Source organism: Aquarana catesbeiana, linkage group LG05 (genome assembly GCF_042186555.1).
Source record: "Aquarana catesbeiana isolate 2022-GZ linkage group LG05, ASM4218655v1, whole genome shotgun sequence".
In the NCBI taxonomy this organism is placed as follows: domain Eukaryota; kingdom Metazoa; phylum Chordata; class Amphibia; order Anura; family Ranidae; genus Aquarana; species Aquarana catesbeiana.
Genome location: NC_133328.1, coordinates 136,482,643 through 136,507,950, shown reverse-complemented (window position 1 = coordinate 136,507,950; position 25,308 = coordinate 136,482,643). Strand labels below are relative to the sequence as shown.

General features: G+C 43.7%; 1 protein-coding gene across 1 annotated transcript in view; it reads right to left on the bottom strand.

Annotated features, from left to right (window-relative positions):
- RAB5A (RAB5A, member RAS oncogene family) overlaps positions 1–25,308 on the bottom strand; it is a 134,173-nt gene that overhangs the window by 10,818 nt on the left and 98,047 nt on the right. The window contains exons 4-5 of the mRNA XM_073630218.1: positions 8,887–9,009; positions 7,557–7,650 (exon numbers count right to left, since the gene is read on the bottom strand). Coding sequence (XP_073486319.1) covers positions 7,557–7,650; positions 8,887–9,009 — 217 coding nt within the window. The remainder of the gene's footprint in view (positions 1–7,556; positions 7,651–8,886; positions 9,010–25,308) is intronic.

Here is a 25,308-nt window from a genome sequence, read left to right as displayed (position 1 = left end):
AAAAGCGGCATCCTCCTGCCGCCATACATCCATCTGGTAAAATTTTGTAAAATGTATGTACTGACAAGTCGTGGCCTTGCAAACCTGAGCTATAGAGGCCTGGTGACGCACTGCCCAGTAAGCACTTACTCCCCTGGTACAGTGCGCTCTAATTTGAAAAGGTGGAACCCTTCTTTTCAGTCCATAAGCCTGAATTATAACCCCAAAAATCCACTGGGAAATAGTCGATTTTGACGCTGCCTTTTCTGGGCCCATCTGGCAGCACAAACAAGGCATTAGTCTTCATTATCTGAGCTGTCACCCTTAGATAGATCCCGACAGCTCTCACCACATCGAGAGAATGCAACAATTTTTCTTCTGCAGAGCGAGGTTCTGGGAAAAACGAAGGCAGGGAGACATCTTGCTTCAAGTGAAAACTGGACACTACCTTGGGCAAAAAGGTTGGGTGAGGACGCAACACCACCTTGTCCTTATTCATAAGTATGGCTCTTTAAAGGAAAAAGCTGCCAATTCTGACAATTTCCTTGCTGAAGTTACTGCAACGAAGAAAATCAAATTCCTTGTCAAAAGGATCAAGGGAATATGGCGCAAAGGCTCAAAGGGTTGTCTTTACAAGACCGATAAAACTAGATTCAAATCCCATGGGCACAATGGCCACCTAATTGGCAGCATTATACGAGTTACCCCTTGTATAAAGGCCCGAATCAAAGAATGTGAAACAAGCGGTCTTATACTGCCAAGGCCGAGATCCGACCCTTGATGGTACTCAAGGCTAGCCTTCATTTGTACTCCCAATTGTAGGATGGCAAGAATTCTCCCTATAACATAATTTTCGAGGATGCCATCTTTTGGCTTCACACCAGGAAACATAGGACCTCCAGATCCTATAATAAATGGCCCTAAAAGCCGGTGTCCTTGCATTAATCAGGGTAGTTAACACTGAGCCCGAGAGCCCCCGATCCTTTAAAATTTGGGCTTCAATAGCCAAACCGTTACATTTAGCGATTGTAAGGAATGATGGATCACCGGTCCTTGGGAAAGCAAGTCTGGACGGAATGGAAGAGTCCATGTTTTCCCTACTGCTAACCTTATGATCTCTGCATACAAGGCTCTTCTGGGCCACGCCAGGGCTACCAGTATCACCGGCTTCCCTTCCTCCTTGATCCTGTGTAAAAGCTGTGGTAGGAGCTGAACAGAGGGGGGGGGGGGGGGGGGGGGGCACATAAATCAGTAAAAACTGATCCCAAGGGGTCACTAGAGCATCTATCCCAAAAGTGAGCAGATCCCTTGTCTTTGACACAAAGCCGTCCAATTTCTTGTTGAACCTGGACACTAATAGATCTATGTCCGGAGTACCCCACCTTCGGCATATGGCTGAAAAAACATCGTGATGCAGGGACCATTCCCCCGAGGACAACTGTTAGCGGCTCAAAAAGTCCACCTGCCAATTCTCCACCCCCGGAATGAAGACTACTGACAGAAAAGGCACATTCTTCTCTGCCCATGACAGAATATGGTCCACCTCCCTCCTGGTACCCCATTGGTGGTTGATGTAAACCTCAGCTGTGGCATTGTATCCTGACAGGACAACCCTGCAACCTGAAAGTCCATGATATTTGAGCCAGACGTGCTGCCCGAATCTCTAGAATGTTGATGGGCAAGGCTTTTTCGGTCTCTGACCACCTCCCCTGGACAGTGGCCCCCACCAGAACCGCTCCCCAGCCCAAGGGGCTGGCATCCGTTGTTACTACCTTCCAGGCTACTGGCATGAAGGATTTCCCCTTCTGCAAATTTCTGGTCATCAACCACCAATTGAGACTCTGGCATACTTTTGGGGACAGATATTTTGGGTAGTCCAAAGCTTGAACCCTTTTGTTTCAAGCAGACAGAATACTGCTTTGCAACAGTCTCAAATTAAATTTGGCATAGGGAATAGCTTTGAACGAAGCCACCATTATCACCAGCAACCTCATGCAAAGGCGAATGGAGGGATCCTTCTTTCCCTTGACCACACGGACCAGATCTCTTATAGCCCTGACGTTCATCTGAGGCACAAAAACGTTTTCTTGGATTGTGCCTATGACCAGACCCAAGTAATCTAGCCTCCTTACTGGCCATAAGGCTGACTTCTCTAGGTTGAGAATCCAACACAGGTGCACCAAATACCTGACGGTGCTGGACACACTGCAGTTTAGTCACGTAACCGACTGATCTATAAGCAGCAGGTCGTCTAGGTATGCCATTACGGATATACCCTGGAGCCTTATGCCCTGTACTCACGATCGGACATTGATCGGACATTCCGACAACAAAATCCATGGATTTTTTCCGACGGATGTTGGCTCAAACTTGTCTTGCGTACACACGGTCACACAAAGTTGTCGGAAAATCCGATCGTTCTAAACGCGGTGACGTAAAACACGTACGTCGGGACTATAAACGGGGCAGCAGCCAATACCTTTTGTCTCTTAAGTTATTCTGAGCATGCATGGCACTTTGTGCGTCGGATTTGTGTACACACAATCAGAATTTCCGACAACGGATTTTGTTGTCGTAAAATTTTATAGCAAGCTCTCAAACTTTGTGTGTCGGAAATTCCGATGGAAAATGTGTGATGGAGCCCACACACAGTCGGAATTTCGACAACAAGGTCCTATCACACATTTTCAGTTGGAAAATCCGACCGTGTGTACAGGGCATTAATCTTGCTAATACCGGGGCCAAAATCTTTGTGAACACCCGAGGGCAAGGCCACAAAACTGAAAATTACGCTGTTCCACCTCGAACCGCAGAAATTTCTGGTGAGCGGGGTAGATTGGCACATGCAGATATGCATCTTTGATTTCTATTGATGCTACAAATTCTCCTCTTCTCAGAGGGGACGATGACTGACCTGATTGACGCCATGCGAAAAGAGCGGATGGTTAGGAATTGATTTAGATCTGTGAGATCTAGAATGGGTCTGACATCTCCATTTGGTTTTGGCACTGTGAAGAGATTTGAATAAAACCCCATACCCTGCTGCTCTGTTGGAATTTCTGTAATCACCCCTTGTGATGTCAACCGGTCCAGTGTCTGGAACAAAGACCTTCTTTTTAACGGGTCTCTGGGATCATTCGATCTTAGAAACCGAAATGGTGGAAACTCCCGAAACTCTAGCTTGTAGCCTAGAGATACTGTGGAGATGACCCATCTGTCCTGGATCTCTTCCCGCCAAGCTCCTGAAAACTACAGAAGCCTTCCCCCCACTCAAGTGAGTGGGGGCACCCCTTCATAAGGAGGCCTTAGGACTCTGCTTTGTATGCTTCTGCTGGCCTTGTGCTCGACCTTGAGGCTTACCTCTTGAACCTGACAGCGGAGGCCGTCAAAACTGCCTGGAGGCTGCAGCACCTGGTACTGGGGAAGAAGGTTTAAAAGAAGGAATCTTACTAGTCCTTTTACTGGTAAAAGGGCACTCTTACCACCTGAAATTTTTTGGATATACTTATCCAAGTCATCTCCAAACAACCATTCCCCATGAAAAGGTAAACTCACCAATAGCTTTTTGCACAGCAACTCAGCTGACCAATACTTCAACCAGAGAATTCTGCGCATACACCTGTTGAATAGCATCTTTAAGGGCATCCACCGCAAAACATAAGGCCCTTGGCAGCTCCGCTAACTCGCGGGCTGCTTCCCCTTGAGTAGGGACACTTTTAATGACTTGTTTGAGCTTGTCTTTTAAGGATTGACAAACCCCTATCGCTGCTACTGCAGGCTGTACCGCTGACCCAGCTATAGAAAAAGAGGCTTTAAATAAAGATTCCAGCTTCTTGTTGGTTGGATCTTTGAAAACCTGGACATTGTCTACTGGACAAGTTAGACTCCTATTTACAGAGGAAATAGCAGCATCCACTGCTGGCAAACTCCACTTTTCCATGAATTTTTCCTCCATTGGATAAAGAAGAGAAAATCTCCCAGGAGGGAGAAAATGCCTATCTGGGTGATCCCAGTCTGCATATACTAGTTGCTCCAGTAGTGGGTGTAAAGGGAAAGCATGTGGGCCCTGTGAAGGCCTTAACGAACCCAAAGAAGAAAAGGGGGCCTCATGTAAGGGATTGCACCAGCAGTTTTTGGGATTGCGAGGCTGAGAAGGGCTCCTCTGAGATTGAGCCCTCAGAAGAGGAGTCATCTGCCTGCCCCTCTTCCCTGTCACCCAATGGCACCTCAATGTCATCTGCCCACTCTTGTTCCAAAACTGGAAGGTCAGGAGGAGGAGGAGGAATAGAAGGAGGAAGAGAAGGAGGAAGAGAAGGAGGAAGAGGAGGAAGAGAAGGAGGAAGAGGAGGAAGAGAAGGAGGAAGAGGAGGAAGAGAAGGAGGAAGAGAAGGAGGAAGAGGAGGAAGAGGAGGAGGAAGAGGAGGAGGAGGAAGAGGAAGAGGAGGAGGAGGAAGAGGAAGAGGAGGAGGAGGAAGAGGAAGAGGAGGAAGAGGAAGAGGAAGAGGAAGAGGAGGAAGAGGAGGAGGAGGAGGAGGAGGAAGAGGAGGAGGAAGAGGAGACCTTTTATCTTTTTTTCTGGACTGGGAGACAGATCATGTTGGCTATTTTTCCCTCCAACCCAGCTAATGCTGAAGCCAAATCGTCCATGGTGACGTATGCAGAGGCTGAAATGTTGGATGCAGCCACTATGCCCGATAGCCTCAATGGCTCAGACTGGCAAGTTGCACCTGGCTTTTCAGGGGAGGATAGTACTGTGGAAGCATGACTAGGATCCTTAGACCCTGACAGCAGCGCTCTTGCGCTCCTCCCTGCTGTATTCCACCCACCTTTCTTTCGGGAAGACATAGTCCTAAGCACAAAATGCAGAAGTACTCACAATATGCATCCACTGCTAAGCTGTAGTCCAGCAAAAAAATGCCGCCATCACTGCTCAGCCTAATGGCCCATATCTACACCTATACAGCGCTTACATGCCCCAGTATACTCTGTGTCCCTCCGTCAGCCACCAGACTCATCACAGAGTCACAAACTTCATGGCCTGCACTTGCGCCGCGCACGCTCGCTCCCCACGTGCACGCTGGCCGTGCCTAAGCCACGCCCCCTGTGTCCTGCAGCAGCCTTTTCCAGCTGACCTTTGCGCGCGTGGACGAGGCGGTCCTGTCTTATCGGGATAGCTTGGGGGGGCTGTGTATTGTGGGGAGATGCCGGCCGCTCCCCTCGTCGGAGCCAATCTCTGGGGGGATGGCTGCATGCTGTGGGCAGGAGGCGTGTGGTCCCAGGGAACTGGCAAACCAGGATGAGGTGTAATGCTGTCTCCAAAGGAGCGCTGTACAAAGAAAATAAGCATGACAAGCAGGTATGTTACAATACACCCTCTAGTGGTGAAAAACAGGCAAGGCATTCGCTAATCAGAAAAAATCCTTTTAAGTGAACCAAGTGTGTTCCTTTCCCAGGTTTTCTCTTTTTTTTTTTTTTTTTAAACTTACCATTCCCGCCGCAGGGTTTGCTGGAAAAAAAAAAAAAAAAAAAAAAAAACACAGCCAGACCCAATCTTCACCCATCACAGTGGGCCAGATCTTTGAACGGACCTTCAAGGAACGGGTCCCCCTACATATTGGGGTTCACACCCTTGGACCTGTACAGCAGCCTGCCAGGACAACGCTTTGGATTAGTCATGTATCCAAGGGCCTGTATCCCAGGGTCCAGCCCACAAAAGAGGAGCATTACAGGCAAAAAACCTTGTTTCTTCTTCCACGAGGCTCAGGTACCATCCATTTTGGCCTTTCTTGCCATTTTGAATGGATCCGACTGCATAGCCCCTGGCAAGGATTTCTCCAATGGGGCCGTTTTCTTCAAGAACTTCAATCCACCATGACCATCACCTTGAGACACTGGCGAAAAAAACTGAGGTACTTCCTGTATGGGAGGGGTTATATAGAGGGGTGCTTCCTGTCTTTGGGTGTGCCAGTGTCCATTCACCTATAGGTGGCGTATAACCCACAGAGTAATTACTATGGCTGCTCTGTCTCCCGTGATGTATGATAAAGAAAAACCTTTTGCCGATTTATTTTAAAACTGTGAATGAAAATAGTAGCTTGTGGGGTACCAACATCCCTAAATTACATGTATAGAGAAAAACTCTCAGAGTGGGACTTTAACGGTACTGGGTCACTTTAAGTGAATGGAAAGTATTTCTAGATAGTTAAAAGTTAACAAATCTTTATTAATACAGAATATAAAAAAGTTACGATACATATTAAAAAATGATTGGATAGAATTCTTTATAGTGTACTCAAGTTGGAATCCCAAAACAAAGGATGGAAATGATGAACACTCTGGGGTCCAGTGTAAGGTCACCTTACAGATTTTCTGTAGGAGTGAACTTACACTTTTAGGGTTAGTTCACACCACATGCGTTCCAGTGCTTTTGTTTCTGCATACAAAACGCATAGAAAGTAGGTTATACTGTTTACAATTGCATAGTTCACACTAGGGCTTTAGGTTCCAGAAAAAAAGTAGAACATGCTGCATTTTTTCCCACACAGAACTGTACTGGAATGTGGTAAAATACATCAAAACCGCACCGGACCCCAGTACAGTGAAAAAAAAAAAAAAAACAAGAAAAAAAGCATCCGGAACAGATATGGAGGATGTTTATGTGGTGTGAACCATCCTTAAAGTGCAGTATATATACCATAACAACCAAATAGTGTGGGCTGTCATTTCTGGATGAAATAATGCTGTCTGCTATGAGTTACTGCAGTCTGCACATCATCACTGCTCTTTACACTAGCTAAAATTAAGCCAGTTTCTGTTACGCCCTCAAAGCTATCCCTAATCTCTGTGTATCACCTGAAGCTAATCACTTTACTTAATATTATGCAAGGAAGGCAATGCTCAACCTGTGGGGCCCGCAAACTCAAACCTATGGCAACCAGCACAGCCACCTCCAGATGCACATAGCTCTATTGAAGGATTGCTGGTCCTCCGTAATCCCAGTGGCTGTCATACACAAGCCGCTATTGCGGCAGAATCCCCACTCTTCTCTTTCTTACAACACAGATATGGAGAAAGAAGTCTTTAGCCGGGTGGATTATCTAATGGCATCCATACAGGGTTCCGAAGGATTCTCACAGTTTGGTGATGAGCTCGGTATCATTGTGGGAGCATGAGATGCATTAGGTGTTCATTTTATTTTTGCTTAATGAAGAGGTTAGAGGATGGGCTTCCCTGGTCTGTTTTTTATTTTGATTGTTCACAATCCTTGTTTTGGCAATTGAAGGGATAGCTGCAAAGACCCTGATATATTGAAGGCTACAACACCGGTTTGAAGCTTTCTTGGTTGATCACACTAAATGCGAGAGTGGGATTAATGGTCACCTGGTTAATTTAAAAAAAAAAAAAGGCGATTTTTGGTGTTGAGTTACCAAATCACTTGTGCTCTTCAAAAGGGTTGAGCACCCTTAATGGTTTACAACCACTTTAAACCATTTTCCATATTGAATAGTCATACAACTACGTATACAAGTACATTTATGCAATCCATATTGCCTCTCCTGTGTGGCAGATGCACTTACCTATTGCCATAAATATTTCATTCACGTTTGCAGATGTCTTGGCAGAAGTCTCCATAAACAACAAGCTGTTATCATCTGCATAAGCTTGAGCCTCCTGTAAAATAATTCAAAGCTTGTTCATTGAACATTCAGTAGGATAGAGATTTAGTCTCAGCTCATTTTAAAGGGATTTTCCATTATTAGTAAAACTGTAAAATCTCCTTTACATCAACTGGGTCCTTTTCATTTTATAAATGTATTTGTATCTAAAAGCATTTAGCACTTGTCATCTTAGGAATACGAGAGATATTGCTAACGACCTGTAACTATAAGTAATACATTTATGAGGGCACATACATACAATTGGTGTAAGGGAAAACATGAAGGGTGATTTTGACACCAGAGGAACAGCCCCCAAACACCATGTGTTGAATATTCTATTGCTGTAACTGGTTCCAGACCGGCGCTTTGAATTTGCCACCCTGCCATTGCACGCACCGGGAGCTCTGTGAGACGGATCAAGCGGACTCGATGTCCGCGGAGATACCCGCTATATACTTTTGTACCTTGCGATCTGCTGCGGCCAAACGCACTGTATTTGGGGTACCCTTAAGATTGCACTGACACCTGTGGCAGATTGCAAGGGCAGTGTGATTTGAATGCAGTGCAAGAAAGGCACATAGATCGCGGGGTTTCCCGCACCATATTAGTGTAAACCTAGGCTAAGCCAATTTGTTGGGTAAAATGTGTCTCGGAGGTAGGATCCAGACCAGGCTTTGTTCACAAAACACCTGATCAATAAAGTGTTTTCAAATTGCTAAAATGCCTCCTCTCATCAAGAGTTCTGTACAGATTGAGAATACAGTCCCAAGGACCTGACTGTCAGTATACCTGAAGTGACACCACTGCTTGGTATAAATTCAGTTCACATTCTCTAATGATAAAAGGACGTTTACAATCGTAATCAAGATAATGTGCTGTAACACATTTTACTGAACACTGTACTGTGTTCATTCTGGTGATAATGACATCAGATCACACACACTATAAAAAAAAAATCAAGCATCCATTGACATTGGTTTACCACAATATAAAAGGAAGTAAAATGCAATTATAATGGTTTGAAATGAAAACAAATGTTAGGCAAGTACAAGACAGGATTGACAGAAATAGCAATTATACTCTATAATTACAGCTTTGTATTGCATGCAGATGTATCCCAAGACAAAAACACTGCAATTACTTTAAGATACAAAACACATTCTATTGCACAAATGATAAAGGCATTATTAGCTAGGTGAGAAGTATAAAATAGAGAGTCTATGAATTAAGCAGGAAAGGCCAAGCTTACCTGAAAGTCCACGGCCCGCTTGGAAGCAAGATCGGCTTTGTTACCAGACAAAGCTATCACAATATTGGGACTTGCTTGTCTCTGAAGTTCTTTCACCCAGTTCTTCGCTCTTGCAAATGATTCCTGAAACATATTTAATTCACAAGTCTAGGTTATGGTGTGCTTCTGTATGGCAGCAGGAATAAAACATAGTACTTTAAAATTCAAACAGTATAAAATTCTACCTACTGTTAGGCTGAATTCACATCAGAGCGTTTCAAAGTTGCACGTTTTTACTGCAATTTTACTGTGTTTTTTACCACGATTTTGTTTAAGTCATCAAAGTAAAAGGCAGAAAAAACTCCTGTAATCTGCCCCAAAGAAGCTCATGTTCTTTTTTGAGCTTATGGCGTTTTTCAGGCGTTTTGCTTCAGGCGACAAAACGCTCAGATGTGAACAGGTGCCATTGAAATTAATGTGATTTTGCTTGCTGGTCGTTTTATGAGCTGAAAACGCTCAGGTGTGAATGCAGCCTAAATCTACACACAGCCTTCACACAAAAAAACGTATTCAGTGGCCATTACCATGTCACATAACATATAGGTCGGAAATTCTGATTAGTTGTTATACTTCAAAAATGAACAGTGGAGAGTTCAGACTATAACCAATGTAAGAGGGGGGCTGTGCTGCTCCCACATGGGTACTCTATTAGTGGCGCCGAACTCCCATGCATGGATAAAGGCAAATCACAGGCTAATCTGTAACTGAAAATACTAAACTCCCTTCTAGATATCTTAAAAAAATTCTGAAGCTGAACTCCAGGCAGATAGAAAAGACACAAATGAATGCTGCACTGCATTTATGAATACTAAATCAATAAATGTATATATTGTTTTTTTAATCAAATAATTTTAATTTTTTTTTATTATTTTTATTATTAAAAATAATTTTATTATTATTATTATTATTATTATTATAATACAAACAAATAGTAAGTCAGGTTAATCCATAAAGTATCATAAAATAAGAAAACACATAAACCAAACAATCCATGCACCTCATGGACTAAAGTAACATATTAAAAAAAAAAAAAAAAAAAGCATAATTAGGAACATAGATACATTCTACAGATCAGATTAGACTCCCCAAATGTCAGTCAGACTATGGCAGCTTCCTCCATAAATATATTTTTAACATTAGAAATGCAACCAGTTTAAAAGGGGTTAAAAAGGTTTGGTTTCTTATTAATTAAAATAACAAACATGCTATATACTTACCTTCTCTGTGCAAGGGTTTTGCACAGAGCTGCCCAGATCCTCCTTTTCTGGGGTACCCCGCTGGCGCTCCTGGCCCCTCCTCTTCATCGAGTGCCCCCACGGAGAGCTGCTTTCCATGGGGGCACTCGTGCGGGCACGCTCCCGAGTCCCATTACCATGTCCATTGACAGACTGCGGGACTCGGCCCCGCCTTCCGCTCCCATGTCACTGGATTTGAGAGACAGCAGCGGGAGCCAATGGCTTCTGCTGCTATCAATCTATCCAGTGCTGAGAGAGAATGGCTGAAGCCTCTGGGCTCAGGCCCATCGCTGGATTGCATCGGGCGCAGGTAAGTAAAAAAAAAGGGGGGGAAGCTGCAGAAAAGGTTTTTCACGTTAAGAATGCATTAGAATGAAAAACCTTGAGACTTTGCAATCACTTTAAAGAATTTGTAAAAGGCTCAGTTTTATATGTTATACTTACCTGCCTTATACAATGTAAAATGGTGCACAGAGCGGCCCCGAACCTCCTCTTCATCTCAGTGCGCCACCATAGGAAGCCGTTTTCTATAGGGGTGCACCTGCAGACTCACTCCCGAGCTGGACACACAGTGCAACCTGGCCCCGCCCCCTGCTTTCAGGATTTGATTGACAGCAGCAGGAGCCATTGGCCCTGCTGCTGCCGCCTCGGTCCTGTGAGGAGGGGGAGACCAGCACTGGATTAAGACAGGACTCGGGTAAGTATAAGGGGAGAGATGGTAAGGAGGGTGATACTTGCACTGGAACAGTTAAGGGATTGAATTAAGGTAAAAAAATGTTCTGCCTTTAGAACCACTTAAATACCTGAATTTAACTTGGCATCAGTCTCTTGCAATTCCTGTACAGCAACATTCACACAGAGAGGGAGGGGTGGAACTTGAAGCCAGATGTGCTGCACGAAAATTGATGACAAGAAAAATGCTCACAGGTGGAGAAAACAGCAAGTGTTGATGGGGGAATCCCTCCCGTGCAGCCATTCTGTTCCCCCCCCCCCCAGGGGAACACTGCGATTATTGCTAGCGGCTATAACAATAATTGCATGTAAAATCACGCAGGCTTTTTGCATCCAAGTTGATCGAGCAACTTGAGTACATTCAGCCTGCCCATACATGGTACGAATCTCAGCCGGTTCAGCAGGATTCAAACCGTCTATTGCCATCTAAAAAGGAAAGGGAAGGGGGTGGGGGCCACAACTGTATTGCTTAACTGAAAGTTGTATTATCCACCTGGCTGTACTGTGTGGCAGGGCTGTGTAAATCTCTAAATAGATGGACATAAATACAAATTCTTTTGGCAGGTATAACAGCTGCTATATACAGTGCATCTGGAAAGCATTCACAGCGCTTCTCTTTTTCCACATTTTGTTACGTTACATCCTTACTCCAAAATGGATTAAATTCATTATTTTCCTCAAAATTTTACAAACAATACCCCATAATGACAACATGAAATAAGTGTTTGAAATCATTGTAAATTTATTAAAAAATTCAATAAAAATCACATGTACATAAAGTATTCACAGCCATTGCCATGACACTCAGGTGCATCCTGTTTCCACTGATCATCCTAGAGATGTTTCTACAACTTGATTGGAGTTCACCTGTGGTACTAAATTCAGTTAATTGGACAGGATTTGGAAAGCCACACACCTGTCTATATAAGGTCCCACAGTTAACAGTGCATGTCAAAGCACAAACCAAGCCATGAAGTCCAAGGAATCATCTGTAGACCTCCGAGAGAGGATTGTATCGAGGCACAGATACATTTCTGCAGCATTGAAGGTCTCAATGAGCACAGTGGCCTCCATCAACCGTAAATGGAAGGAGTTTGAAACCACCAGGACACTTCCTAGCGTGGGCCGCCCGGCCAAAATGAGCAATCTGGGGAGAAGAGTCTTAGTCAGGGAGGTGACCAAGAACCCAATGGTCACTCTGACAGAGCTCAAAGAGAACCTTCCAGAAGAACAACCATCTCTTCAGCATTCCACCAATCAGGCCTGTATGGTAGAGTGGCCAGACTGAAGCCCCCCTCAGTAAAAAGGCACCTGATCGCCTGGAGTTTGACAAAAGGAACCTGAAGGACTCTTAGACCAAGAGAAACTAAATTCTCTGGTCTGATGAAACAAAGATTGAACTCTTTGGCCTGAATGGCAAGCGTCATGTCTGGAGGAAACCAGATACCGCTCATCACTTGGCCAATACCACTACTACAGTGAAGCATGGTGGTGGTAGCATTATGCGGTATGGATGTTTTTCAGCAGCAGGTACTGGGAGACTAGTCAGGATCGAGGGAAAGATGAATGCAGCAATGTACAGAGATATCCTTGCAAAAAATGTGTACCAAAAAAATGGCGCCTTGTGGGGATGAGAACATATAAACAAACAGCTACCCCCTCTAAAGTGAACGAATCACTGGAACTGTGCGAAATTATAAAATAAAGAATAAGGTGCTATAAATGTTCATATAAAAAACTGGCACAAAGAAAACACTGCATCAAACTCAAATGTGCACATTAATGAGAAAATAAGCAAGCATAAAGTACATAAGTGAATAAATCCCAACACCAAAATGAAATATTCTGAGATAAAACTTCTAGATCTTCCACCACGAGAGCTCAGTATGAAGATGGCCACTCACCAGAGCGGTTTGACCCCTTTTTACAGGATAGTCAAAAAACACTTTGGGAACACCAGATTGGTTCCACTTATGGCATAAATCCACTCCAATGGCCACACAGGAAGGAGCTAGAATGTAAAAAATGACTCCACAGGAGACACGGATAAAAGTCTCATAGTGCAGTAATTTTTCATAAAGTAAAAACAGCAGCAATGATAGCAGTTACACTCACATGTGATAGTGCCTGGCACTAAGTGTAAACAGCCTGTATGTCAACTGATCCCTGGGGGTAGCGTACGTTCCACGTCTCACTCCGAATGTGCAAAGCCTGGTGTGGGGTATCAAATATGGACCCGGAAATGACGGATCCTCCACTCCGACATATGTTTTGCCGTGAATGGCTCTTCAGGAAGTGATGTCACGCCACTTCCTGCTTGCTTTTATGTGAATAGAAAGGCTGCTACTGGTGGGGCTCCTCCAAAATGGAGGAGAAGACAAAAACGTAATACAGAATCTGCCTCTAGGGAGCGTTGATGCACATGCTGCCCACATTGCACATAAATAGCCAACCTTACAAAGGGATCAATGAATAAACTAATACATAAATGTATTTTCTGACGCATCATGGCAGCACACACACTGGGTTGTGACTCCACCCACACAACCTGATAGGACTGATTAGCTATAAGTTTTGAAGAGGAGCCCCCAGTTGCATTCTCCTTTTTTCCTCACCTGTTAGGACTGACCAGATAAAGCACGGACCTCTTACCGCTTCGCCCCAGCTAGGTTCAGCCTCTCGTCGTTGGAAGCCCTGACTGTACAGTCTCTAAATGAGCTTTATGCAGGGACCCCACTCTGATGGTCTCAGGGGAGTTACATTGTCATTTTACAAGCTTTAAACAGGCTTACACCACTATGCAACGGCCTCCATCCTTTACCTCTTATATGCTTTCTCTTTTTCAGCCACTCTCCGTTTGTTTTTACCTTATTCCTTTTTTTTTCTCCCTCACTGCTGAGCCTTCTAGTCCTCCGGGTGCCTTGACCTTTCCACCATGGCGTCCGTGATCGGCTCGACTGGAAGTGACGCGAGCATCTACCCCTTTCGCCAGTTTCCAAAATGGCGTCAGGTGCCGCGGATCGCTACGGCGCATGTGCGGCGCTTGTGCCACTTCCACCGCGATGTCGGTCTATTTAAAAACGGTTATTATGCTGTTTGGCTGCACAGATGATCGCTCACGCTCGCACTCTACATTTTCTACATCTGCTACTGCTGCCACCGCTTCCTGATCAACCTTCTGACCTGGTAAGACCATACTTTCTTTTTCACTGCTCTTTTACATATGTGCCTGCACTGTACTGAGCTTCATGGGGTTAACCCTTGCCTTCCCAAATACACTCTGTCTGTTGCTCATGGAGGCTGCTGCCCCAGCAGATCATCCACAGCCAGTAAGGTAAGAGGCATCATGTTTTGGTAAGTAGTGAAGAGGAGTAAAAGAGAGCCAGGCCACTAATATCACTTTATCCTGATAGCCCTGGCAGGTTGTCAAAATCATCTCACTCCAAACGGAGAGAAAGATCCCCTTCAAGCCATTCACACTCTAGAAGAAGCCGGTCAAGGAAGGACTTCCTCCCACCATCACAGTAAATAGTCATCCTCCCACCAAACACAGCACGACCGCCGTACCCAACCTGCAGCTAATGCCTGCTGGATATGCGGAGCGCAAGCCCTTCCTAACAAGCTAGCTTGCCAAACATGTGCTGAAGAAGCAACTAGGGAAAAGAAATCGGATGCATTGGAAGTATCGAATATAAATCAGAGAATCTGTAAAAGAATCAATTCTGCAGGTGTCAGCCACAGAACCAGTTAGACCAATTCAAAGCACATCAGCAACAATCTCCTGCGTACCGCAAGAATCAGACGACTCATCAGCTGAAGAAGATTCTCCAGTGTCAGTCGGTTTCGATTTTGCTTTAATAGACCCCTTTGCAAGGTCAGTAAAAAGAGGCAATTGGTTGGGAGGAACCAAAGAAAGCACCCCGCAAGCTCAGGAAATACTTCCCTAACCTAAAAAGGGACCCAGAGACCCTTCCTTTTATCGATGAACTCGAAGAGTTAAAGACGAGTGGCAAAAACCTGACAAAAAGTCCAGCCTAAACAATAGGATAGCAAAGCTATATCCCTTAAAAGAACCAGCTGTAAACCCTCTCATCATGGCACCTGTAGTAGATGCCTCACTAATGTGTCTGGCTAGACATGTGACATTGCCAATAGAGGACGCAGTGACTTTCAGGGATGTCTTGGACCGGAAAATCAACCTTGATCTCAAAAAAGCCTATTAAGCAACAGGAGGAGCATGCAGATCAGCTATCACACTAGCGGCAGTTGGCAGAGCAATAGCTGGACTTCTAACATTGAAAAACTACTATCAGAAGCAGCGGACCAGGAGAGAATCGTATCTGCCCTACAGGAACTCAGCCTAGCAGGAGACTTCTTAGCCAAAGCATCAGTAGATATAATAATATCGGCAGCAAGGGCAATGCTTTCTTTGGTTATGTCCAGAAGAGCCTTATGGTTAACACTGTGGGTGGCAGATACAGCTTCCAAATCGAATTGGTACAAGATCCCCTACCACAGAACCAACCTGGGCCCCAAGTTAGACCTGGCGAAGGTCACGGGTGGGAAATCGGGCCTTATTCCCTCTGACCGAAGACCAAAACAGCAAAAGGTTCACCCCTTTAGACGCAATCTTCCCGAACGATACCGAGAAGCGAGATCATACAGACCAGGCAAAGAGTTCAAGCGAAATTGGCGTAATGACCAATCATCTTTCCTGAGGACACAGAAGCCCAAAGCTCCTAATGCAGGGGATCAGCAGAAGTCATTTTGATGGCACGCCCGCCCAGCCCATGTTAGTGAAAGCCAGGCTCAGGCTGTTCACACAGGTGTGGGCAGAACATATAAAAGAATCCGTGTACAATAGTCACAGCCCGCGAGGGCCACAAATGGAATTTAAAATACAGAAACCCCAGAGATCACTTCCTAAACACCCGACTCCCATCATCTCTTCAAAAGCGAAAACTCCTGATCAAATATGTACTAGAGTTACTACTACTACTTTTATTCCCCCCTTTTTCTTGTGAAGAAAAAAAACAGGGGACCTGCGACCGGTTCTAGACTTGAAGAACCTCAACAGGACGATCTTAGTAGAATCTTTCAAAATGGAGAGTCTTCAATCTATATTACTGGCAATAAATACAAAAGACTGGATGTTATCAATAGATTTATGCAACGCCTATCTCCATGTTCCTATACACACAGGTTTCCAAAAATACCTTCGGTATGCAATCGGGCGACGACATTTTCAATTCCAGAGTCTCCCGTTTGGGATATCTACGGCTCTGAGAACGTTCACAAAAATCCTGCTTCCAATCATAGCATATCTGAGTAAGACTAAGAGTCCACCACTATCTCGACGATATTCTACTCTTGGCCAACAACCAACAGTTACTTCAACATCTCCACATTACATCAATTCGGGTGGATAATAAATTGGAACAAAAGCAGTCAGGAGCCAACCCAATCAATGATCTTTTTGGGAGCAGAACTCGACACCAATGCCAGCACGGTGAGTCTGCCTTAAGGAAAAAATAGGACCATTGGTCCAGAAAATAAAAAGACTAAAGGAAGCAACACACTTATCTGCCAGGACATGCCTCAGCATAATGGGATCCATGTCTGCCACCTTTCCGATGGTCCGGTGGTCCCAGTGGCATACGAGAACATTCCAGATATCGTTCCTGAAACAATGGAATGGAACATCAATGAATCAACAAATCTTCATCAACCAATCGGTGAAACAATCTGCATGGTGGTGGACGCGAGTCAGCAACCTAAAACGTCATCGACACATTGTGCCCCCTCAGCCAGAAATCGTCACGTCAGACGCAAGCCTCCAAGGTTGGGGAGCACATTACCAGGATCAGGCGGTACAAGGCCATTGGTTTTTTTCGCCCCCCGGGCTTAGTATCAAACATTCTGGAGAATTCAGGGCCGCCTTTCAGGCCTTTCTAGCGTTCAGGCCATCCCTCACAGGGAAGAGTGTATTAGTACGCATGAATACAGTGGCAGTGAATTACATCCGAACGCAGGGGGGCACCCGGAGCAGCGCCCTCATGCAGGAGGTGCGTTCTATCCTCAAATGGGCCCAAATCCATTTGGAAGACCTGAAAGTGGTGTATGTCCCAGCAGTGCAGAACCAACTTGCGGACGATCTAAGCCGAATGTTCATCTCGAACAACGAATGGTCACTAAGTCACCAAGCTTTCTCCCTTCTAATACACAAGTGGGGCACTCCCGATATCGACTTTGCAGCAACACCAATGAACAAGTGTGCCAAGTTTCTGGCAAAGGTCGCCTATCCAACAGCACTAGGGGTCGACTGTCTCCATCACCAGTGGAGGTTCTGTCTAGGTTACATATTTCCTCCAATCCCCTTAATAGCCAGGTTCCTAGACAGACTGAGAAACTCAACAGCCACGGTGATTGCAGTAATACAGTTTTGGCCGAGGAGGCCATGGTTCACGACCATCCTACAACTGAGTACAGAGGACCCATTACTCCTTCCAGTAACTCCGGATCTACTCTCACAGGGCCAGTTCCTACATCCAGCACCAGAAAGACTACACCTAATGGCTTGGAAGTTGAAAGGGAGAGGCTTCTAGATCAAGGGTGGTGGCTACCTTGCAAAGGCAAGGAAGAAGTCGACTAACGGCATTTATAACAGAGTTTGGGAAAGATTCACTACGTTAGCACAGGAACAGTCCTGGGACCCACTTTCTCCTACAGTGTCACAAATTCTTGAATTTTTACAACTAGGTCTGGAGAGGGGTCTAAGTTCAAGCACCCTAACGGTTCAAATATCTGCCTTATCAGCCATGATGGGAATCAAATAGGCCTTCAATACCCTCATAATTCAATTTCAAAAAGCATGCTTGAAAATAAGACCACCCAGGAAGCCGTCCTTCACGACATGGGACTTAACAATAGTTCTAGAAGCCTTATCAAAAGAACCATTTTTCCCTTTGGAGTCAATATCTGTATGGGACCTAACCCTCAAATTAACCTTTTTAGTGGCAATAACGTCTGCAAAAAGAGTGTCCGAGCTGCAAGCACTTTCAATGAAAGAGCCCCATTTGCTGTTCTATCCTGATAGAGTTGTTTTAACACCATCTGAAAAATTCATACCTAAGGTGGCATCTGCTTTCCACTTCAATCCAGAGATCAGTTTACCAGGATTCCTCACTAGCCAAGGGGATCCACATCCACTAGATATTAAATCAGTTATCTCTTCATATCTGGAGGTTACTAACCCATTCAGGAAAACAGAAAACTTGCTAATTATACCGCATGGCCGTAAGAAAGGTCAGGCAGCTTCTTCCAGGACAATAGCCTCTTGGCTAATAAAGATCATTAAAAAGGCGTATGCAATCCAGCTTCTTCCAATACCTAACGACCTAAAGGCTCATTCGACCAGGGCAGTGGCGACATCTTGGGCAGCGTATTGTAGAGTGTCTCCGGAAACAATTTGCAAAGCAGCAACTTGGTCTTCTAGAACCACGCTCCTGTCTCATTACAGAAGGGACCCGACTCGGTTAACGACAGTTGAATTTGGGAGATCGATCATCAAAGCTAATTCTTCCAAATCCTGTGAATAAAATAAATGTTCTTGCAAATCACCCACTCATGTAGCGAGTTATTTACCAGTGTGTGCGCTGCCATGATGCGTCAGCAAAACGGAAAATTGTATACTCACCTTTCCATAATTTTCCTTTCCTGACGCATACCATGGCAGCACACAGATACCCACCCGTCTAAGGTGATAGATACTGAGAATGCGGGGGGGCTCCTCTTCAAAACTTATAGCTGATCAGTCCTATCAGGTTGTGGGGGCGGAGTCACAACCCAGTGTGTGTGCTGCCATGGGATGTGTTAGGAAAGGAAAATTACGGAAAGGTGAGTATACAATTTTCCGTTTTGTAGTCAACCATTACTTAAACAGTGATAAATGAACTATATGGATGCAATTTAGAGCCGAGTAAGGGTAAGGTCAGATGGGTGAATTGCGGCTTGAAGGAAATAATTAGGACATCACCATCTAGTGATGAATATCCAAATGGCCGAAAAAAACAATAAAACCATGTCTCTAATCTTCTATATGAAGGAAACAATTAGGACAGCACCATCTAGTGGTGAAAATCCATATGGCCGAAATTGCCAATACAACCCATGCCTATACTAACAGATCAAAAAGTTTTTTTAAATAATATAACACACAAAAACAGTTTATATAATAACAATAGAAAAACTTCTGACATTAAACTAAAGAATAGGCATTAAGATAGAAACCCTGAGGAACCAGGGCTCTAATCTAAAAAACCCAATGTCGATAAAAACTGATATATTATTGCAATCAATAATCAGTTAAACATTTTAAATCAATATCGATGTTCAATTCCAAAGGCTGGAGAGACTGAAGTCTATATATCCACTGCGTTTCCATCTGCGACACTTTTTTGGTCATGTCAGTTCCTCTCCAATGCTGATGAACCCTATCAATGCCCCAGAACCTGTGTAAGGAGGGGTCCTTATTGTGCATCAACCTGAAGTGGTTAGATACACTGTGGTATTTGAACCCATTTTTTATATTATCTACATGTTCTCCCACTCTTTTGCTATTGGTTCTAGTGGTCCTGCCAACATATTGGAAGTTGCATGGACACATGAGCAGGTAAGTGACATATCTAGTGTCGCAGGTGATGAACTGCCTAATGTCATATTCCCCACCTGTGACCACTGATGGAAAGCTAGTGGATTTCCTAGTTTTGTCCCTAGTAATTCTGCATGCTTTGCATCTTACATTTATAGAACCCAGTGCGGTCCAAAAAAGTGGGGGGTTTCTCAGGGGGCCGGATGACATTTTTGGCCAACATATTGCGTAACCCTGAAGCTCTTCTATAAATAAACTTAGGTTTGTTGGGAAGGATCTAAGGGTTTGGTCTTTTTTGTAATATTGGCCAGTAGGTTTTAATTATTCTTTCCACCTCTTTATATTGGAGATTAAAACCTGTAACAAATGCCAGGTTGAATTGGTCCCCCGCTGAGCCCCTGGCTTTTGGTCACAAAAGGGTAAGGCAATCAATTTGCCTAACTTGTTCTCTGGTAATCTCCAACTTTCTTTTATTGTACCCTTTTTCTATGAATCTACCAATGAGCATATTGGTTTGGGCCATAAAATCTTCCTCACTCGCACAAGTCCATCTGATTCTCAGGAACTGACCCTTTGGGATTGCTCTCACCCAGTTGGGGTGATGGCAAATACGGGTGGAAATATACCCATTGCGATCAGTTTCTTTAAAATGGGTCTGGGTCCCCAAGCCAGAACCCATCTTAAAGATCTTGAGATCCAAAAACTGGATGCACGATTGATGCCAGGTACTTGTAAACTTTATTTGGTATTTATTGTTATTCATATAGACTAGAAAACATCCAACTCTTCCTTTGGACCCTCCCACACAATGAAAATATCATCTATGTACATTTGGTACACATTTGAATTTGGGGCCACTGGTCAGAAAAAAATGCATTCCTCCTCCCACTTGTTTAAAAAAATATTAGCAATACCGGGTGCATATTTGGCCCCCATAGCCACCCCTTTTATTTAGTTAAAAAAAATCCCCTGCATGCCAGAAGAAATGGTCATTACAATTTCTAAGGATTCCACAAGGAATTTTCTTTGGGGGGGTTTTGAGGTCACAATAATTCTTCAACGCCCATGAAGCGGCATTAAGGGCATCCTGATGTACAATACTGGTATTTAGGTATATAGATATTGATTAAAAATGTTTAACTGATTATTGATTGCAACATATCTGTTTTTAGCGAGATTGGGTTTTTTTAGATTAAAGCCCTGGTTCCTCAGGGTTTCCCTCTTAATGGCTACTTTTTAGTTTAATGTACTTTCAGAAGTTTTTTTATTGTTATTATATAAACTGTTTTTGTGTATTATATTAATTATTTAAAAAAAAACTTTTTTTGATCTGTTAGTATAGGCATGGTTGGATTGGTTATTTCGGCCACTTGGATATTCACCACTAGATGGTGCTGTCCTAATTATTTCCTTCAAGCCGCAATACACCCATCTGACCTTACTCAGATCTAAATTGCATCCATGCACTCAAATAGTTCATTTATCACTGTTTAGGTGATGGTTGACTACAAATACATTTATGCATTAGTTTATTCATTGATCCCTTTGTAAGGTTGGTTATTTACGTGCAGTGTGGGCAGCGTGTGCATCGATGCTTCCTAGAGGCAGATTCTGTATTACGTTTTTGTCTTCTCCTCAATTTTGGAGGAGCCCCACCAATAGAAGCCTTTCTATTCACATAAAAGCAAGCAGGAAGTGGCAAGACATCACTTCCTGAAGAGCCATTCATGGCGACACATATGTTGGAGCTGAGTATCTATCATTTCCGGGTCCGTATTAGATACCCCACACCAGGCTTTGCACCTTCGGAGTGAGATGTGGAACGCACGCTACCCCCAGGGATCAGCTGACTCACACACGCTGTTTACACCTAGTGCCAGGCCATGCGAGTGTGTCTCCTGTGGAGTAATTTTTTTACATTCTAGCTCCTTCCTGAGTGGCCATTGGACTGGATTTATGCCATTAGGTCCCTTTCACACTGAGGTGGTGGGTGCGTCGGCGCTAAAAATAGCGGCGCTTTACTGTCAATTTCGCGGCGCTATTCGGCCGCTAGTGGGGCGATTTTACCCCCGGCTAGCAACCGAGAAAGGGTTAAAACCACCGCAAAGTGCTGCTGCTGATTTATTCGCTTATGGACTTTATGCTTGCTTATTTTCCCATTAATGTGCACATTTGAGTTTGATGCAGTGTTTTCTTTGTGCCAGTTTTTTTTTTTATATGAACACGTATAGTGCCTTATTCTTTATTTTATTTTTGCACAGAGATATCCTTAATGAAAACCTGCTTCAGACTGGGGCTAAGGTTCATCTTCCAATGGGACAACAACCCTAAGCACACAGCCAAGATAACAAAGGAGTGGATACAGGACAACTCTGTGAATGCCCTTGAGTGGCCCAGCCAGAGCCCAGACTTGAACCAGATTGAACACCTCTGGAGAGATCTGAAAATAGCTGCGCACTGACACTCCCCATCCAACCTGATGGAGCTTGAGAGGTCCTAAAAAGAATAATGGGAGAAACTGCCCAAAAATAAGCGTGCCAAGCTTGTAGCATGATACTCTAAAAGAGGCCATATTTGGTGTCAAAGGTGCTTCAAGTATTGAGCAAAGGCTGTGAATACTTACGTACATGGGATTCTTTTCGTTTAATATTTAATAGATGTGCAAAGATTTCAAAAAAACTTCTTTTACATTGTCATTATGGGGTATTGTTTGCAGAATTTTGAGGAAAATAAAGAATTTAATCCATTTTGGAATAAGGCTGTAACAAAATGTGGAAAAAGTGAAGCGCAGTGAATATTTTCCATATGCACTGTACTGTATTTCAAACAGATACTTGCGCCTGCAATTCAGCTTTTAGAAAGAAGGAAAAGTGATTTTAAGGATGAAAAATAAAAAAGTTAAAAATGTGTGTCACATAGAAAGATAAACACAACAAAAAAGTCCTCAAAATATTTGCAGTTTGAAATTATACTATGCTTATTTGAATTGTTCTGCAACACCAAAGTACAAAAGTATGAAGAGAACAATGGAGCAGAAATGATAAGTGAAAACATTAGGCAATTCGTCTAACTGTAGAAATAATAAATACATTAAGCTCTGATTAGAACCAAAACACACGGCTATGTAAATGGCATTATTATATTGCATCTTTACATAAATGGTACTCCTTCAAAGATGTCACAAAGAGGTTCTTTTGTATTACTTGAAAAGAACATGGCATAAGCTGGAATTTGCCTTTAGGACAGTGTTTATATCTCAACAGGCAAAGGTTTCTCAACTTTTACTTTTCTTAATCTACAATAAATGACTGTGCTGGAAAAACAGACACATTATGTCTGCTGGGACTTAAAAGGCAGCCAAGCATGAAAGCAGCACAGTGCTCAGTCATGGCTAAAACTTGCATACAGTGACAATGAAGAGGAACAACCTTCATTTAATGTTTTTGACATAGAAGCTCATGGAATTTTCTCTCCCATTAAACACTGTTCTTCAAAATATCTAATTAAATCTAAATTGGGGAGCTGCTTTTCATACGTATCTATGCAGCAACGGGTCTCTTCTCCAACAAGCACTATGCAAGAATTAGCTGCACTCCCCCTCTCATCCCACTGCCCAAGGCTGGCCACTCAGATGTAATGGTGCTCCTTTGTCTAGATATGTTAAACCGTGTAAACATTTCCAAATTCGAAACTGGACAGATCTGACTCGCATCTTGATGCATATTTGTAACCTTTAATTAAAACATCCCATTTGTTGTGCAATCACCGGCTGGATTATGCACCACTTCTGTACCATATCTCACGGCATATAGCACGGCAGCAGAAGTTTCTTTTTTTTTTTTTGGTGGAACATCTTAACCACTTAAGGACCAGCCTCGTTTTGGAATTTAGGTGTTTACATGTTTAAAACAGTTTTTTTGCTAGAAAATTACTTAGAACCCCCAAACATTATACATTGTTTTTTTTTCTAACACCCTAGAGAATAAAATGGTGGTCATTGTAATACTTTTTTCACACCGTATTTGCGCAGCGGTCTTACAAGCGCGCTTTTTTTTGGAAAGAATTCACTTTTTTGAATAAAAAAACACAACAGTAAAGTTAGCCCAATTTTTTTTTATATTGTGAAAGATAATGTTACGCCGAGTAAATGGATACCCAACATGTCATGCTTCAAAACTGCGCCCGCTCGTGGAATGGCGTCAAACTTTTACCCTCAAAAATCTCCATAGGCGATGTTTAAAAAATTCTACAGGTTGCATGTTTTGTGTTACAGAGGAGGTCTAGGGTTAGAATTATTGCTCTCGCTATAATGATTGCGGCGATACCTCACATGTGTGGTTTGACGACCGTTTTCATATGCGGGTGCTACTCACGTATGCATTCGCTTCTGTGCGCGAGCTCGTCGGGACGGGGGTTTTTTAAAAAAATTTTTTATTTTTATCATTTATTTTACATGATTTTATTTTTACACTGTTTAAAAAAAAAAAAAATTGTGTCACTTTTATTCCTATTACAATAATGTAAACATCCCTTGTAATAGAAAAAAAGCATGATAGGACCTCTTAAATATGAGATCTGGGGTCAAAAAGGCCTCAGATCTCATATTTACACTAAAATGCAATAAAAAAAAAAAAAAAGTAATTTAAAAAAATGACATTGAAAAAAAAACGTGCCTTTAAGACGTATGGGGCAGAAGTGACGTTTTGACGTTGCTTTCGCCCAGCAGTGTCATGGAGACGAGTGGGCGCCATCTTAGCCTCACTTGTCTCCAGGCACAGCAGGCCAATCTGACGCAATCGCCTCTGCCGCTACCGACGGCTCCAGTAAGCGGCAGAAGGCACCGGATCGCGGCGGGAGGGGCCCCTCTCCCACCAGCGATAAAAGTGATCTCGCGGCGAATCCGCCGCAGAGACCACTTTTACCTGAAAAGCGACCGCCGCACGAAAACGGGGATACCAGAGTTATGGCAGCTAGCTACTGCCATAACAACGATATCCGCCGGCAATCTTTGGACGTACATCGGCGTGCGGCGGTCGGCAAGTGGTTAATGAGCACACCCTATTACTTCCAACCTGGTGTTCTCGGATTTATTTCTTGCCACTGGGCAGGACAAAAGTCTCAATCACTGATCAGATTCACACGGAAATAAGTGGTAGTGGATATCTCAACAGACAACTTGCCATTAATTATGCACACTTCAGTACCGCCATATTCTAATTTGGACAACCCTAGTAACTAAGGATATTAACAATCAAAATTCACCGCAACCTGGCGCCCACAGGACATGGGAGGTTGTACATCACAAAAGTGATGCAACTTCAGTCCTTTAACCACTTAGTGACTGCCCTATAGCAGTTTGCAAATGCACGCTGCCGGCGGCTCATTTCTGCTGTGATTTTTCACAGCGGAAGCTGATAGGCGGGTACCGCGGACTCAAAGCCTGCCAGCACCATCTGATCATTCGGTACATAGGCAGAACGGCAGGCTGCCTATGTAAACAAGGCAGATTTCCGTTCTGTCAGAAGGGAAGACATGGATCCTGTGTTTCTGAAAAGCAGGGACATGGATCTATGTCTTCCCCTAGTAAAAGCATATCCTCCACGGTAAGAAAAACACCAGCTAGGCTTACAGTTAAAAAGTGATTGTAAAGTCTCTTTTTTTTTTTTTTTAAACACACCTACATGTTATACTTGCCTCCTCTGTGCAGTTGGTTTTGCTCAGAGCAGCCCAGATCCTCCTCTTCTCGGGTCCCTCTTCGCTACTCCT